This window comes from Geotrypetes seraphini, chromosome 9 (genome assembly GCF_902459505.1).
Source record: "Geotrypetes seraphini chromosome 9, aGeoSer1.1, whole genome shotgun sequence".
Classification (NCBI taxonomy): domain Eukaryota; kingdom Metazoa; phylum Chordata; class Amphibia; order Gymnophiona; family Dermophiidae; genus Geotrypetes; species Geotrypetes seraphini.
In genome coordinates this window covers 45,276,601-45,292,255 of record NC_047092.1, presented here as the reverse complement: position 1 = coordinate 45,292,255, position 15,655 = coordinate 45,276,601, and the positions used below count along the sequence as shown (strand labels likewise).

At 40.5% G+C, this 15,655-nt stretch overlaps 1 protein-coding gene across 3 annotated transcripts in view; it reads right to left on the bottom strand.

The window, feature by feature from the left end:
- Window positions 1-15,655, bottom strand: part of MOV10L1 (Mov10 like RISC complex RNA helicase 1) — a 140,764-nt gene that overhangs the window by 26,200 nt on the left and 98,909 nt on the right. For all 3 annotated transcript variants that reach the window (XM_033957609.1, XM_033957608.1, XM_033957610.1), the window contains exons 19-21: window positions 13,087-13,186; window positions 4,433-4,597; window positions 3,269-3,442 (exon numbers count right to left, since the gene is read on the bottom strand). In XM_033957609.1, coding sequence (XP_033813500.1) covers window positions 3,269-3,442; window positions 4,433-4,597; window positions 13,087-13,186 — 439 coding nt within the window. The remainder of the gene's footprint in view (window positions 1-3,268; window positions 3,443-4,432; window positions 4,598-13,086; window positions 13,187-15,655) is intronic.

Sequence of the window (15,655 nt, the reverse complement as noted above, 5' to 3'; positions counted from 1 at the left end):
ATCTCTGAGAGAGAGAAAGAGATAATGGTTACTGTGGATGGGCAGACTAGATGGGCCATTTGGCCTTTATCTGCTACCATGTTGCTACTGTAATAATTTTAAAATTTAAAACACTGTATTTTTTTTTTTTTTTAAATCACACCTCGTATGTGGAATAACTTATAAGTTTCTTGGCTCAATGTCATTCCCTTCTTGGTTGGGCTGAGAACTTTTTAGCACCCCCTTGTATTTTACCACTCTCTTGAGTTTTTGGCCATGCATTGTTTTAGCATTGAATCTTAGTTGCCAATTTCTGGACCAAGCTTTGCTAGATTCCTCCTCATGAGGTCCACACTCTCTGGATAATCCACCCTATTACAGAGTTTGGTATCATCTACAAAGAGAGAAACCTTACAAGACAGTCCTTCCACAATAACACTCACAAAGATGTTAAAAAGAGCTGGCCAAAGGACCAATCACTGTGGCACACCACTGATAACATCCTTTTCCTCAGAGTGAACTCCATTTATCACTACTCTGTCTTCTTTCACTTAAGTAGTTTCTAATCCAGTCAGTTATTTTGGGCCCATTCTGAAGGCACTCAGTTTATTTCAGTTGCCTATACAGAACTATATCAGAAACTCTCAAGATATATCCTGTTTTAAATTGTACCTGGCACGCTCTTCCTCACGTTTAGGAAATCTTATTTGTATGACAATTTTGGCTAAAGAAACTCAACCATGCTAGTTATATAATTCCATTTGTATTTCATCTGCATTTTGCAGATTCTCTTTGTTGTAAACCGCTCTGAACTGTTAAGATATAGCAGGTTATAAATAAATTATAATTATTATTATTCCTCCCCTCCCACCCCATTCCTTTTGCACTTGTATTGCTGATCTGGATTGTTGCAATGTTGTTGCTATTGGTTGTGTTATGTTATATTGCTTGACCCAATAAAGATATATATATAAAAAAAAAAAAATAATAATAATGCATGTACTGTTTACCCACAGGAAAACCTAATCTGGGAATCAACTACCTTGATGGAAAAAGATGAATTACGAAGCCTAGGAATTGCTCTCAACTCAAACCTATCACTCTCCAAACACATCTCACAAGTAGTCTTTTCATCCTTCTACTACCTCCGCCAGCCTCAAAAGATAAGAAACTACTTCATGGAACAAGACTTCAATGAACTACTCTATGCCTTTGCCTTACCACACCTATATTACCGAAACATTTTATTCAATGGTCTTACAGCAAAAAACACCAAATGACTACAGCAAGTTCAAAATGCATCAATAAGACTACTGAAAAACCTACAAGCCCATGATCCAGTCTCACCAGCAGCTATCAGGCCACTGGCTGCCTATAACCAAATGCTGCATTTTCAAACGCCTATTGTTGGCATATAAATCCCTCTACAACATGACACCCAAATACTTCTCAGACAAACTTCCTCTCTGCACCCCAAAGAGAATACTATTCTCCCAAGATGAAATACGCCCACATACACCATCAGGACACTCCCTCCAACTCCAGACAGCCCAGAAATGATCTTATTCCTATTTCTCACCAAACCTCTGAACAGCCTATCTCCTCATATCAGAGCCCTTGAAGGACTTAACTTTACAAAAGTTGTAAAAACCTACCTTTTTGCCTAGTCTCTCCCCTTAACCCAGGGGTGTCAAAGTCCCTCCTCGAGGGCCGTAATCCAGTCGGGTTTTCAGGATTTCCCCAATGAATATGCATTGAAAGCAGTGCATGCACATAGATCTCATGCATATTCATTGGGGAAATCCTGAAAACCCGACTGGATTCCGGCCCTCGAGGACCGACTTTGACACCTGTGCCTTAACCCTTCACCAGCATCAGTAAGTAATCCTATATGAAGATATATTGCAACACAGTGTATGAAAACCTTATATTGTAACACTGTGAATGTAAACTAATCCGTTCTGAGCTCTTTGGGGAGGACCGGATATAACTAAAGAAACACACAGATGTCCATTTTCAGAACTAGGCACATTTGTGGGTAATATTCAGCCTATGGTGGTTATTAAAAAAAAATAAATAAATAATACCGACAGCTGTGGGCAGAATTAACCCCAAATATTTATTGCATGCACCCTGGAGGGTGCTTTTGTCTGCTTTTGCCTCTCGTTTATGGGTCCAGAATAACTTGCTGCTTCAGCCTCAAAATATAGCAAAGTCTGTATTGCTCAAAGTAATTTTTGATGGAATCTGCAGTTCTATACCACAATGTCAGTCTAAAGGACAAATTTCGGAATGGAGGTAGTGATACAGAACTTAAGTTTCTTCACATCAATACAGAAGTCAAAATGAGAAGCAGCACATATTGATGACTATCAGAAAGAGACCAAAACGTTAACAATGCTAGCAAAAACAGTGAGCACATTAACCTTGTTTAAGGGTATACTGAATTAATGTTTAGCCTAGGAGTTTCCAATTTTGGTCCTCGAGAGCCTCATTCTAATCAGAGTTTCAGGATTTTTCCAATGAATACGTATTAGATTATTTGCCATCCAACATATTACTAATAACTGGAAAGATCATACTAGGTTAAACTTTAATTTTTGGTGGAATTCATTATGCCACATATATAGAATGGAAAGATCAATAGCGACACAAAATGGAAATTATAATAATTTTATTAAAATATGGGAGCCATTAGCGTCTTTTTGTCATGATTAAATGTCATTTTCCTATTAGTCAGACATCATATAATAATAGGATGGGGGAGGGATCCAAAGATAGGTTTCGTTACATGAATGAAGGGTTTTGAGGGAGGGTGGGGAGAGGTTTACATTTATATGTTTAGATTATAATGTAAGATATGCAAGTGCCTTGTTTCATTGTGTTGATTATGAATATTGTACACTTGATGAAAGATTTTTAAAATGAATAAAGAATTAAAAAAAAAAAAAAGATTATTTGCACACACTACCTCCATTGTATGCAAATAGATCTCATGCATATTCATTATGGAAATCCTGAAAACCTGACATGGCGAGGGCCAAGGTTGGTCATGCTTGGTTTAGAGCTCATCTACTGAATCCATGTCACTGCAGGCCCTAGTGATACATGGATCAGGAAGGTGAATAAAATATAAAAAGGAGCTGATATGGAAAATAGGAGTCTGGTTGGCATGGAAAATGGATAGAACTGGAGGGAAGGAAAAAAGCACTCAGGGATCAAAATGTTTATAATGGATAAAAATGATATAAAGTCAAGCCTGCTATTGTTTTAACTACTTCTTACATACCCTTACACCATGGAAGATCAAAGGGAAACCCTTTCGGGGTAATTTTTCCCAACTCAGCAAGGTGTTGACCATAGCACCCTCTGCACAGGCTTCCAACTCTCGATGATAAAATAGTTTGGAGGGCAGCACCAGCAGAGCAGGGTGGGATCTATAGTTCTTCACAAGCTTTGTAACCTGCAAACAGAAAATCTTCATATGTTTTACTGTTTTTATGTGAATTTAATATTTTCTATAAATTGATTTGAATGGTTAATCCAGGAAGGTGGCATATAATTTTATTTTTAAATAAATGAAATAAAATCTTCTGTAGCATTTCATATCAATATCTCCAGTACACCCTTGCTGGACACTCTTAGAGGGAGTATGCTGAGACATGAGGATCAACACTCATGGGATTTACAGTCATGGCTGTGGAGTCAGTACACCAAACCTTCAACTCTAATAACTACACTGGTCAACACTCATTGGCCTCAAATGTTTAGACCCGTTTCTGGGTATAATTGACCTTCTGATTCCAAAAATGGCACCAGTTTTATCCTATCAACTCTAGTTTTTGAGATACAGAATATGCACCATATACCACTCTCCTCGCCCATTAAAAAAAAAAAAAAAAATTCAGGATATTTTAATGTAGTGTTTAAAGTAATATCTTTTAAGCATGAAGAAAACATTAAATATTAAACATGAAAATCTACTTATTTCATATCAAAAGCACAAGTTTATGATATAAATTTCCCAGTCGTTCAACACTCAAGAACTCCTTTTTTTTGGGGGGGGGGAGGTTGCCACCCCCCCCTTTTTAAAAAAAATTAAAATCTAATCACAGGCATCTATACTTGGGGGGGGGGTGTTGTGGTTTGCCACCCCCTTTTTTAAATTAAAATCTAGGCACAGGCATCTCGTACAGCTGGCATTAGTGATAATATCTTAAATTTAAGTGCATTTTCTGCCACTTATGCAAGTATTCAAAAAGAAAATGTAGGCTTGAAATAAGTAGCTCCCAGTGCTCTTATCCTAGGCACCCTGCTATAGAATTCTCTTAATGTCTAAGTATGATACATTCTTATCTCTCATTCATGTTTAACATTGCTGCACAGTAATATTCAATATCCCACCTATGCCACTGTTCCAAGTATAGAACAGGACGTTCTCACTGTGACTTACTAACAAAGGGTTGTATGATCCGCATGCACTATATGTCTTCTGGTCTCTCTGGTACATGGGACGCATCATGAGCCTCTCCAGCAGTGATACATTTAATCCATATGCTACAGCAAGTCTGCACTTAATCACAGGTCCAAGTTGCCAGGGGTCTCCAGCTAGCACGACCTGCAAAGTACATGTGGAGCTGAATAAACCACATTCTATTTCAGCATACCATATCTGCTGATGCCTTCAAATTGTAAACAGCACAATTACTAATGGAAGACTCCCTCTCCCAATGTATAATGCCATCAAAATAATATTGGCCAAAACACTGTTAGCTTCTCTTGGGATCCAGTGATGGCAATATAGCTTAGAACATGCAAAATAAGATCCAAGTAACAGTTGAAAGTGCAATAACCAACTGCATTTAGTCTTTCAGTTACCAAGTTCAGGCTCTAGTCCAGTTCCTCAAAGTGGTAGTAAAAAGCAGTCTTATAGAGCAGCTATGTGAAGTCCGATGCAGCAGAGGAAAGACTATGGCAGGGAGAGAGGGGAGGGGGAAAGAGAACAAACTTGTGGGAGGGGAAGGGGACATGGATGGTGGACTGCAATTGCAAGGGAAAGGAGGGGACATGGATGATAGACCAAAGATGGTGGTGGTTGGGGGAGAGGAAAAGACATATATGCTGGACCCATAGGGTGAAGACGTGACGGATGCTGGACATACAAGTAGGGGTGGGGAGAATGGTAGTGGGAGGAGGAGTGGCTCAGACCAGAAACGGGTGCTGGGAAGGGAGGAAGAGATCCTTGGCCATGGAGAGAGGGAGACAGGGATGTCAGAAAGACCATGGGCAGCAGGGATGGGATTCAGGGTGCAAGTGAGAGAGGTATCAGGGTGGGGTGGAGGGGGGGGGGGGCATGGATGGTGGATCCGACAAAGGGGGAGGGTTGGGGATGGTAGAGAGAGTAAATGTGTGCAATCCAGACCAGAAAGGTGGTGAGAAGGAAGAGATTCTTAGTCAGTGATGAGAAGGCGAGAGAGATTCCATACTATGGAAACCAGGGAGGGGATTCAGGGTGTAAGAGATGGGATTTAGAGGGAGACAAAACTGTAGTTGGAGTGAGAGAGGGAACAGAGACTGGAACCTGAGAAAAGAAAAGGCAGGAAGGAATTTCAGGCCAGAGGATAGGTAAATTCTATGCAAAACACTACAAAAACTTTGTAGAATTTTCAAACATTTTGCACAGAATTTTCAATTTTTTTGTACAGAATTACACCTGGAGTAAATGAGGTCTAAGGACTTATATATATACACCAGTAGAGAGGACACAAAATGGCTAACTTTGGTGAGGATATAATATAGGTAAAATAGGATGAATATGCAAGGATAGAAGATGAAAGACAAGAAGTCATAATGGGTGGCATGCAATGAAAAGGTACTCAGAGAAATAGGAACAGGGAATACAACTACAAAGATATGTGCAATTCTGTAGGCTGGATAAAAAGGTGACAAGTCAACCATGCATTAACAAATCACTTAGAAAAGCCGTGGAATATTATGATCTTGAATTAGCATGCATACCATTTAACCAATACAATTCTTTGTGTGATCATTCAATATAATGGAAGATTAGATTCTTATTTTGATAATCTTCTTCTGATAGATGTGTCTGGGAGTCCCGAGTACAGGTAATATCCCCCAAATCACAAGCTGTGTTTAGAAGGATGAAATTTACATTCTTCAACTCTGCCTCCTGCTCCAGTGGCTGTAGTGTCCTCTTCAGTTTGTATCAAAGCAATCGATCATAACTACAGCATAAGAAACAGGAAGGGGGGAACATCCCCAAGAATGCATTTCTGTTTGTTCAACAAAATTGAACTAAGTTAAATTAACCCATAACGTAAACCCATATGGAATAAACAATCCACCTGTCAAAGTACAACCACCACTAATACTTATGGAGCTCTGAGAGACTTTTTTATGCTCAGTATTTTAATCTTCATATCAGGCTGGCAGGAGATCTCTAGCTATGGACAAACACACTGTCCGTGGCAGTAAGCAGATGAATTCTGGACAGGGTGGGACATTAGGACTCCTATACACATCTAAGAGAAAGAAAATTGAGGCAAGAGCCTAATTTTCTGTTCTAGTGCAATGTGTCTAGGAGTCCTGAGGTGAAGTACCTAAGCAGACTGCTGAGTGTAAGGCAGGACAAATAAGCCTGACCTTAAAACTGAGGACCCAAAGGGCTTCCAAATTCACTTTGTAAAACTATGTAAATGTATGGAGAGTGGACCATGTAGCTGCCCTACAAATCTCCTTGGGAGGGATTGCCCGACAACCCGCCCATGAAGCCACACCTCTGGAGGAGTTTATTATTTCTTGGTATACCCTCTAATCCAATACATGGGCCAAAGCAGTGTGCATGAACTAAAAAGAATGAAATAAAGAAAGGAATGCAAACTGGGAAAATCCCTTCTCTTCTAAATCACAGGTCTTTGGAACGACCTCACCACCCCGCTGCGGAACCTGAGCTCCCTTCAGTTATTCCGCAAACAACTGAAAACCTGGCTTTTCAGCAAATTGTATCTTCATCCTTCCCCTCTTTCTCTCCCCCCTTCTACACATAAGTTCATGTAATCCTTTTTCTTCTTCTCTACCCACTATTTTAAGTTCTTGTAAACCGTGTCGAGCTCCATTCTCATGGAGATGATGCGGTATATAAACTTAAGGTTTAGATTAGATTAGATATTAGAAAGTGTGTTCTATAGGAAATCAGCAGCTGTTTCCTATAGCCAATGCATCCCGATGAGATTGCTTTATGAATTCATCTAGAAATGGCTGCATTAGATGTTGGTTTACCCAGCCTAGCAGCATTGGTAAGGACAAAGATGATCTGAGACACAAAATTCATTGGCCATTTCAAGACAACGGAGAAAAATTCTCCACATATCTTACAATTTTAACACTGTATCTCTTCTTGGAACCCGTAGAATGGAACACGGGTAACCTGACCTCCTGAGCGATATGGAAGGTTGGCACCACCTTCAGCAAAAATGAAGGGACTGTGCAAAGGAAGACTCATATTTCTGTAAGTCTGAGAGACTGCTCTCTGCATGATAGTGCTTGAATCTTTGAGACTCTTCTCACCGAGACGATGGCTACCATTCATACTGTCATCAATGTCAAGATATAACAGTGACGCTTGCTGAAAGGCTCGAAGCCTTACTGAGCCTCCTCAAAATGATTCTATGATGGGGAACAGTTGTCTATCCAGAGGCTGCAAACTGAGCGTTCCCTTCAAAAACCTGGCTATGTTAGGATGTGAGGCCAAAAAGCTCTTTTCCACTCAGGCTCTGAAACATGAGACCTGCTGCCTGGATTTTGAGGGATCCCACCGTCAGCCCTTTGTACAGACTGGTCTGCAGAATGCCAAAACCGCTGACACCATGGCTTTTAACAGTTGCACCTTGTGCTTCGTACAACAATGTTGAAAAGACTTCCAGGCCTTTGCATACGTTAAAATTGTTTCCTAGAGAACACATTCTCAACTCGCTTGCAGAAGGAAAAACTTAAGGGGCATTACAGCCACTGGAGGAGATAGCGGAGTTGAAGGAAAAATTAAGTCTTATCTGCTAATTTTCTTTATTTTAGTCCCTCCAGACCGGCAGATGGATGGGTTTACGCTCCTCTGCCAGCAGATGGAGAATGAGAACACACTGAATTCTAATAGTACAAGTGGGGCTGTGCAGTCCCTCCTAGAATCAGTCTGATGAATAGCCAAGCAGAAACCATACAGACATTCTAGCTGGAACAACATCTTTTTCTTCTTTTTTATTCCGATTTGAAAGAAAAACACAACTGTTGGAGAAGGATCGGAACAGGCAACCAAAACTGTGCCCACAGTTCGCCAACTATACCAGATGAACCAGATGCCGCTCCACAATATCTATGTACACTCCCCAGAAAAGGAAAAAAAAAGGAATAAAAATCACCCAATCGCATTCCCGAAGGAAAAAAAAATGACTCTTTGCCTCATTGTGCACAGACACTGGGTGGATTCTGTGCTGGTCTGGAGGGACTAAAATAAAGAAAATTAGCAGTTAAGACTTAATTTCTCCTCCTTTAGCATCCCTCCAGACTGGCATGGACGGATGGGACAGTACCCATCATGGGTGGGACCCCCGAAGAGCCGCCATACGAACATGCTCACCAAAAACTGCGTCCTGACATGCCTGACTTGTAGTGATGCCCAAAAGAATGCAGAGAAGACCAAACTGCAGCCTTACAGATATCCACTGGGGACACAAGAGAAGACTCAGACTAGGAAGCCACCTGATCCTGATTGGAATGAGCTTCGATAGATTTTGGAACTGGTGTCTTCTGAAGAAGGTGCACCGAAGTGATAGCCTCTTTGATCCAGCATGCAATCAAAGCCTTAGAGGCACCTTCCCACTTACTACTGTCCACTAAGAGAATAAAGAGACGATTCGACCATCAGAACTCCTGAGTCCTTTTCACGTAAGGACTCTGTGGACATCCAACTTGCTCTAAAGTACCCTCCCAACTACCCAAAACTGGAAGGGCAACTGTCTGATTCACATGAAAGGGGAAACAACCTTAGGAAGAAAGGACCAGGTCGCAGCACCACACGTTCCTTTGAAAATTCCAAGAAGGGAGCATGACAAGAAAAGGCTTGCAACGCCGACACGCGTCTTGTGGAAGTAATGGCTACAAGCAAAATTATCTTCAAAGTAAGGTGCAGGAGCCAAGAGGCTCAAATGGTGAATGAATCAATACCGAAAGTACCAGTTCGAGATCCCAAGCTGGAATTGAAGGGCGAACCTGAGGATGAATCAACTTTGCTGCCCTCAAGAACTGGATCACATCAGGAAGAGATGACAACTGTCAACTGCACAAAGGACTTCTAAAGGAGGACAAGGCCACCACCTAAACCCTCAAGAAAGACCAGGCAAGATCACATTCCATGCAATCCATCAAAAACTCCAAAATGTGTGGAAGAGTTACACGCAGGGGAATTATCGCCTGAGCGGAAAACCAGTCCTCAAGAGGTACCAAATGTGCACATAAGCTCAAGACGTTGAGAATCTGCAAGAACCTAAAAGGATAGAGACCACTTTATCTGAATATCCTTTCTTGCTTAGGTGTTCCCTTTCAAGAGCAAAGCTCTTTTGTTAAGACAAAAGGGACCCGGATCCAACATGGGAATAGGACCCTGAGTCAGACAGCAGCAACTCCATGATACGGGCCGTGACTCAAGAGCTCTCCTAAAAGGACTTCACACAAATCAACCAGTCATCTGGATAAGGATGAACCAAGATGCCTTCTTTACACAAGGCTGCCGCCACCACCAAAACTACCATAACCTTGGTGAAAGTACGCGAAGCCGTGGCCACACCAAACCTAAGTGCACAGAACTAATAATGCTTTCCCCAAATCACAAAGGGAAGGAAGCGCTGATGCGAGTCCCATACTGGGATATAAAGATAGGCCTCTGTCAGGTTGGGAGAAGTCAGAAATTTCCCGGGCTGAACTGTCAAGATTATTGACTTTAGTGTCTTCATACAAAAAGAAGGGACCCACAATACCCAGTTCATACCCTTGAGATTCAAAATAAGCCAAAAGGCCCTCTCTTTCTTAGGCACCATAAAATAAATGGAGTACCTCCCGGTGCGAATATCTTGAGGGGGCACTGGACCCACAGCCCATCCATTCTCTGGAGCGTCTGACGAAATGCCCGCTTCTTCCAAGTGGCCTGACAAGAGGAAGAGAGAAAAAGATCTGGTCGAACTTGAGAGTATATCCATCTTGAACAACATTCGGGACCCACTGATCAGTTGTGATCTCTGTCCACCCCTAGTAAAACTGCCATATGTAAGCTAATTCAAGAACAATGTTCCACTGCTTTTCAAAGTGATTTGTTCATGCATGGTTGACTATCACCTTTTTATCCAGTCTACAGAATTGCACATATTTTTGTAGCTGTATTCCCTGTTCCTATTTCTGTGAGTACCTTTTTATTTCATATGTCACCTATTTTCATGTGTATAGATAATAATTTTGATTTTTTTAAAAAAATGATATGATTTTAATTTCATGTATTTATGTTTATTTTTGTCCCTTATGCAGCTGTCCAAGTGAAACGTGGCCTTGTCTGGTTGTATGTTATAATAAACCACGTTTCTATTTATTTGATCTGCTTGTTGTGTTTCATCTGATCAAGTGGCAGATCTTTGCTTCTAGTTTTGTGCTATGCAAGCATATAGGTATTCAAGTACCTTAAAGGTATCAAAGCACGAGAGGAAAACTGCTCTAGAAGATTAGGTTCTTACCTTTTATAATCTTCTTTCCAGTAAATGGGTACAGTAGGCTGAATCTTAGGTTTTATCCACATACTTGTGGGAAACTTGCAGAAGGCATCAAACAATTTCCTCAGTTCCGCCTCCTTGTGAAACTGGCCAGTGTCCTCCTTCCTCAGGTCATACCAAAGCCATAGCTTTTTAACTGCAGCAACTTTAATATACATTATTGGAGCTGGAATTACCATGGCTGCTGGCACTAGACTTGCCCTCCAATGATACTCATTAAAGTCATTTTGGGAGAGAAAAGTCATCAAGCCTGACTCCCCGTCATTCCAATATTTTTCAGACCAAACCTCCGACTCCTGCAAACCATTCCTCTGCAGTGTAACCATGCCTTGAGCAAGGGAACCTCCCTGAGCTACTACTTGCAAAATCCCAGACACTGAAGCTTCTTTAAACTTCAGATATGCTTTGAATATTAAACTCACAAAACCAAAGTCAAATCCCTATACTGGATCTTCTAAAGACCTCTGCAAGGGCACATCCTGTCTCCTCCTGGGTTCAGAGGAGCCTGTATGCTTGCGTTTTGGCAACGAAGACACAGCACCCTTGGTAAGCTCTAGAAGGGATTTCTAACCCAACAACTGAGTCGATTATGATTCCAAACTTTTGGAGGGACCAGAGAGGGCTAAACCCAGTGCTCCTGCCCCCTCCTCATGTGCCCTGCGGTCCATGGCACATGGACGCTCCTCAGCCTTCTATCCATCACAAATTTGGTATATTAATACCAACAGGCCTGAGGAATCTATGATAAGTGATTACAAGCAAAATTATGGTGTTTTGAGGCAGATAGAGGCTTTGAAAATAAAACTGGGAAGGTCAAAATGGCAGCATTATGGCACTACAAAACAGTCCGTGAGAGTTAATCCTAAACTCAAAAAATTCTAAATTTGGATTTTTAAAGGTGGGGTACTCTAAAAACTCAGAAAATGCCTAAATTGCTAATTTTTAACCCCCCCCCCCCCCCCCCCACTGATTTCTAACACAGACAGTAATAGGCTGTACTCGCAATGAGGGAAGGCGCCTGCCTGTTGAGACCATGGAGAAGATAGTTTGGCCTCAGACAAGCATATAGAGCTTCAGGAGCTTGTCTCTTCAGGCTGCCTGAAACTCTCAACCCCACCGTCTCTTGATGTGTCTTCTGGGGGGAGGGAAATGTAGCTGGCACCTACAAATCCCTCAGGACTGATGCAACAGCCAGTCAGCCTGCGCTCAAGCGCCTGATGAATCAGGGGGCGGGCCCCAAACCCCAAGCTGTCCACAAAGTTAATTCAGGCCGGCTAAGTGGGCTCCCTAGAAGAGTTGCCCCCCACCCACTACAGACCTCTGAATACAGTCTATCTGCTCCCAGGCAGAGATACCCCCAGGAATACTAGGGATGCCTTGGGCACCAAAAGCCTCAAAGAATTGGATAAAAATACCAGAGAATAATAAATCAGATGCAGAGCAGAAGAAAAGACACCTTTTCAACCTGCTTAGAGGAGAAATTGAGGGAGAAAGGCATTGCCCAGTGACACAAAGCTCAGGAAATTGTTTGATGCCTTCTGCAAGTTTTCCATGAGTATGGCGATAAAACCTATGGTCTAGACTACTTTGCACTGGAGCATGACGTTACAGTAGAAGGCTCTGAAGGGATTGACACAGATGAAACATCCATCCAAAAAAATATTTCATCATGGAAAGGGTGATGAATGTACAAAATGGCCTTCCTGGGGGAAGGTATCAGGGACAAAAACAGTGACAATTCAATAAAGAGTGAGATAAGAACAGAGCATTCCATATCATGAAGTAAAAGGAAAAGCCAAAGATCAATTAAGATCTAAGAAATACAGCAAGAATAGTCTGTCTATTCTTATTTGTAAGAATTTGTTCTAAGAACCAGGTTAATTTGCTTGTCCTAAAACAGACTTGTTTGACCCTCAAGACAAGATCAAAAGATTAGAGCCTAACTGAGATTAAATAAAAATAGGGTCCAAAAATGAATAACTAATACACAGATTTTCCTAATACATTTAAAGTTGTCCCCCCATTCTACAATTTCACTCTAGATTCCACATAAATATTATCAAACACAGCATTCATAAATATAATTCATGTCCATTTAAATTAAATCTAAATTTCAAAACTGTAAGAGTACAATAAAATGTAGATAAGGAGCTGATCAATAAGTATCTGTTATATTAGACTTTTGATATACCACCCTTCTGTGGTACAGCCAAAGCAGTTTACATATTACATACAGGCACTTTAATGCAATAACTTAAGATCCTTCTCAGAGCATACATACTTGCCCATTCACCTCTGACATCAACCCCAAAGGGATAAGACACTCTGGTTCACTGGCCTGTCCAGCCTCATCTATAAATATGTGTGTGAAATGTCCAATCCTGCAATTAGAAGGCTCTGCATCAACACAGTGCACATGCTCCACAACAGAAGAGGAAGATTCTCTTGTTACTGTAGGCACACTATATTATACCATAAACAAGTTCTTCTGAACATTATGTATTTGAAGGAAGGGATAGAACTATGGGGGTAATACTTGTAAGTACACAGAAACAGTATAGGAAAAAGCAAATACCCAAGTCCTACTATCAGGAATTTCCCCATTTAGTTCATGTAAAGTTACATAGGAATAGGCTATGTGCACTGACAGTTTGCTCAGTGTGTGTAAATATTTTATAAGCATCTATTTCTGTGCATAAAAAGCAAAAATAGCAATTAAAATTGTTATTTATACGACCAACCCAGTTATTTAGCTCTGTCTCCATCTGCTGGCTGATATGTTCTGTGTCTGGTTGAAATCATGGAAAGTTAGCAAATAAGATGAAATTTTTCTGTTTCTGTAAAACAGTCTAAAAATAAACAGGCTAAAAAGCAGTGAGCTCTGCCCTATAAAACACACTGTGCAGGCACAGCTCACCAGTATTCCTATAAAAAGCAAATGCTAATCAACCAATCCTCCATTCCAACTTAAGCAACCAAAGAAAGGAATCTAACTACTGGCCCCTCTTCAGACCCCTAAACAGAGACTGCCATGTGGTTGAATCTTTGAATGATTTAATGCTGCTAAAAAATTCATCAATGTAAAGAGGTTGGAGACAAATTGTCTCACAGTCAACACATGTGAAAGGACATATCTTGAATTTTTGTTGGTAATGCTCGTATATCATTATATTCCTGTGCTAAAATTGATGACAAGACCAGCACCCTGGGGTCTGATCATTCCAAATTAGTTTTTTACTGAAACTTCAGATAGCACACCAAAGAAAATTTAAGCCTACTACTATTGAATATGGATCCTCTTTTGAGCTGTTTGCACTAGAGATTGTACACTTAAAGATCATAAGATAAGATTAGCTGAGAAGGTCTGCATGGTTATGCAGTCTTAAGAGATACTTGGGAAAACCCTGCCACAATCAAATGTATGCATCATATAGTGGGACTTAAGTAAAAGTGGGACTTAAGCAGTGGGTTCAGACTAACAACAACAAAAAGGTAGTAATAATAAAGCCTGCCCTGCACTGGCCCTACTTCCCAGCTACTGGAGTTGCCATCAAAACTCACTCCAGCCCATCCTGATCTGTCTTGCCATATATGGAACACAGAAATCTATCCAGCACTGGCTTCACCACCCCATTTGCTGGAGTTGCCAACTAAACACCATTCTTGGGCATCATAAATTAACTTATAGCTGTTGATGTGTTAAGTTTTGTTCCGATACTACCCTCTTTATTTAGGGATCCTTTATGTTTATCTCACTTATTTTTGAATTCTATCACTGTTTTAGTCTCCACCACCTCCACTGAAAGGGCATTCCAGTACTCTTCCACCCTCTCTGTGAAAAAGTATAAAAGAATATGACATGTACTACTTCAAGTACTTGGTGCAGAAAACTGGAAGGCACAAGCTTGGACAGTATAGCAAATTTTACATAAACTACAAACTATAGAGAAGATCATCACTTATGAGAGCAGCTTGCCTACTGAGCAAACGAGTTTAAGCAATATGTCCCCCCCTCTACTTTCTTTAAAACCAGTTTCATATGTATTGTTCGATATATATGCTTAAAGCGATGTTATATCATTTTATCTTTTATGTATGTATTAACTTTTCAGCTTATTTAATTCATTTATGATATCAATCGAGGTTTCATTTTACCTTATTTATAAAGTGATTTAACACATATTACAAAGGTTTGTCATTTAATTAATTATTATTTAGAATGTGATACTATTTAATTGTTAAAATTGGTTTGGGTGTAGAGGGCTATTTGATTTTTCTTATTATCCTGCATTGATATATTTAGTATTAATAACATAATTGAAAACAGGGTATAATTTTAATATACTTGACATCTTAATTATCTGACATCTTAATTATCTAGTATTAATTATTATTTGGAAGAGTTTAATTTCAGTGAAGTTAATAAGGGGCCTGGGGAGGTTAGTAGTTGCTGTTCTGGATGCGCGCACCCAAGTTATTGAGATGTTTAAAGGGTTGGGTTGGGGAGGGAGGGTTTTTTTATAGTTTAAGATCCTGGAGGAGTGTGTGGCGCAGTGGTTGGAACTACAGCCTCAGCACCCTGGGGTTGTGGGTTCAAACCCCGCGCTGCTCCTTGTGACCCTGGGCAAGTCACTTAATCCTCCATAGCCCCAGGTATATTAGATAGATTGTAAGCCCACCGGGACAGAGAGGGACAATGCTTGAGTACCTGATTGTAAAAACAACTTAGATAACCTTGATAGGCGGTATATAAAATCCTAATAAACTTAAACTTGAACTCTGGATATACTATATATATATATATATGGAGGTTTAAAGGGTAATTCAAAGAATATTTAGTAGCATGCCAG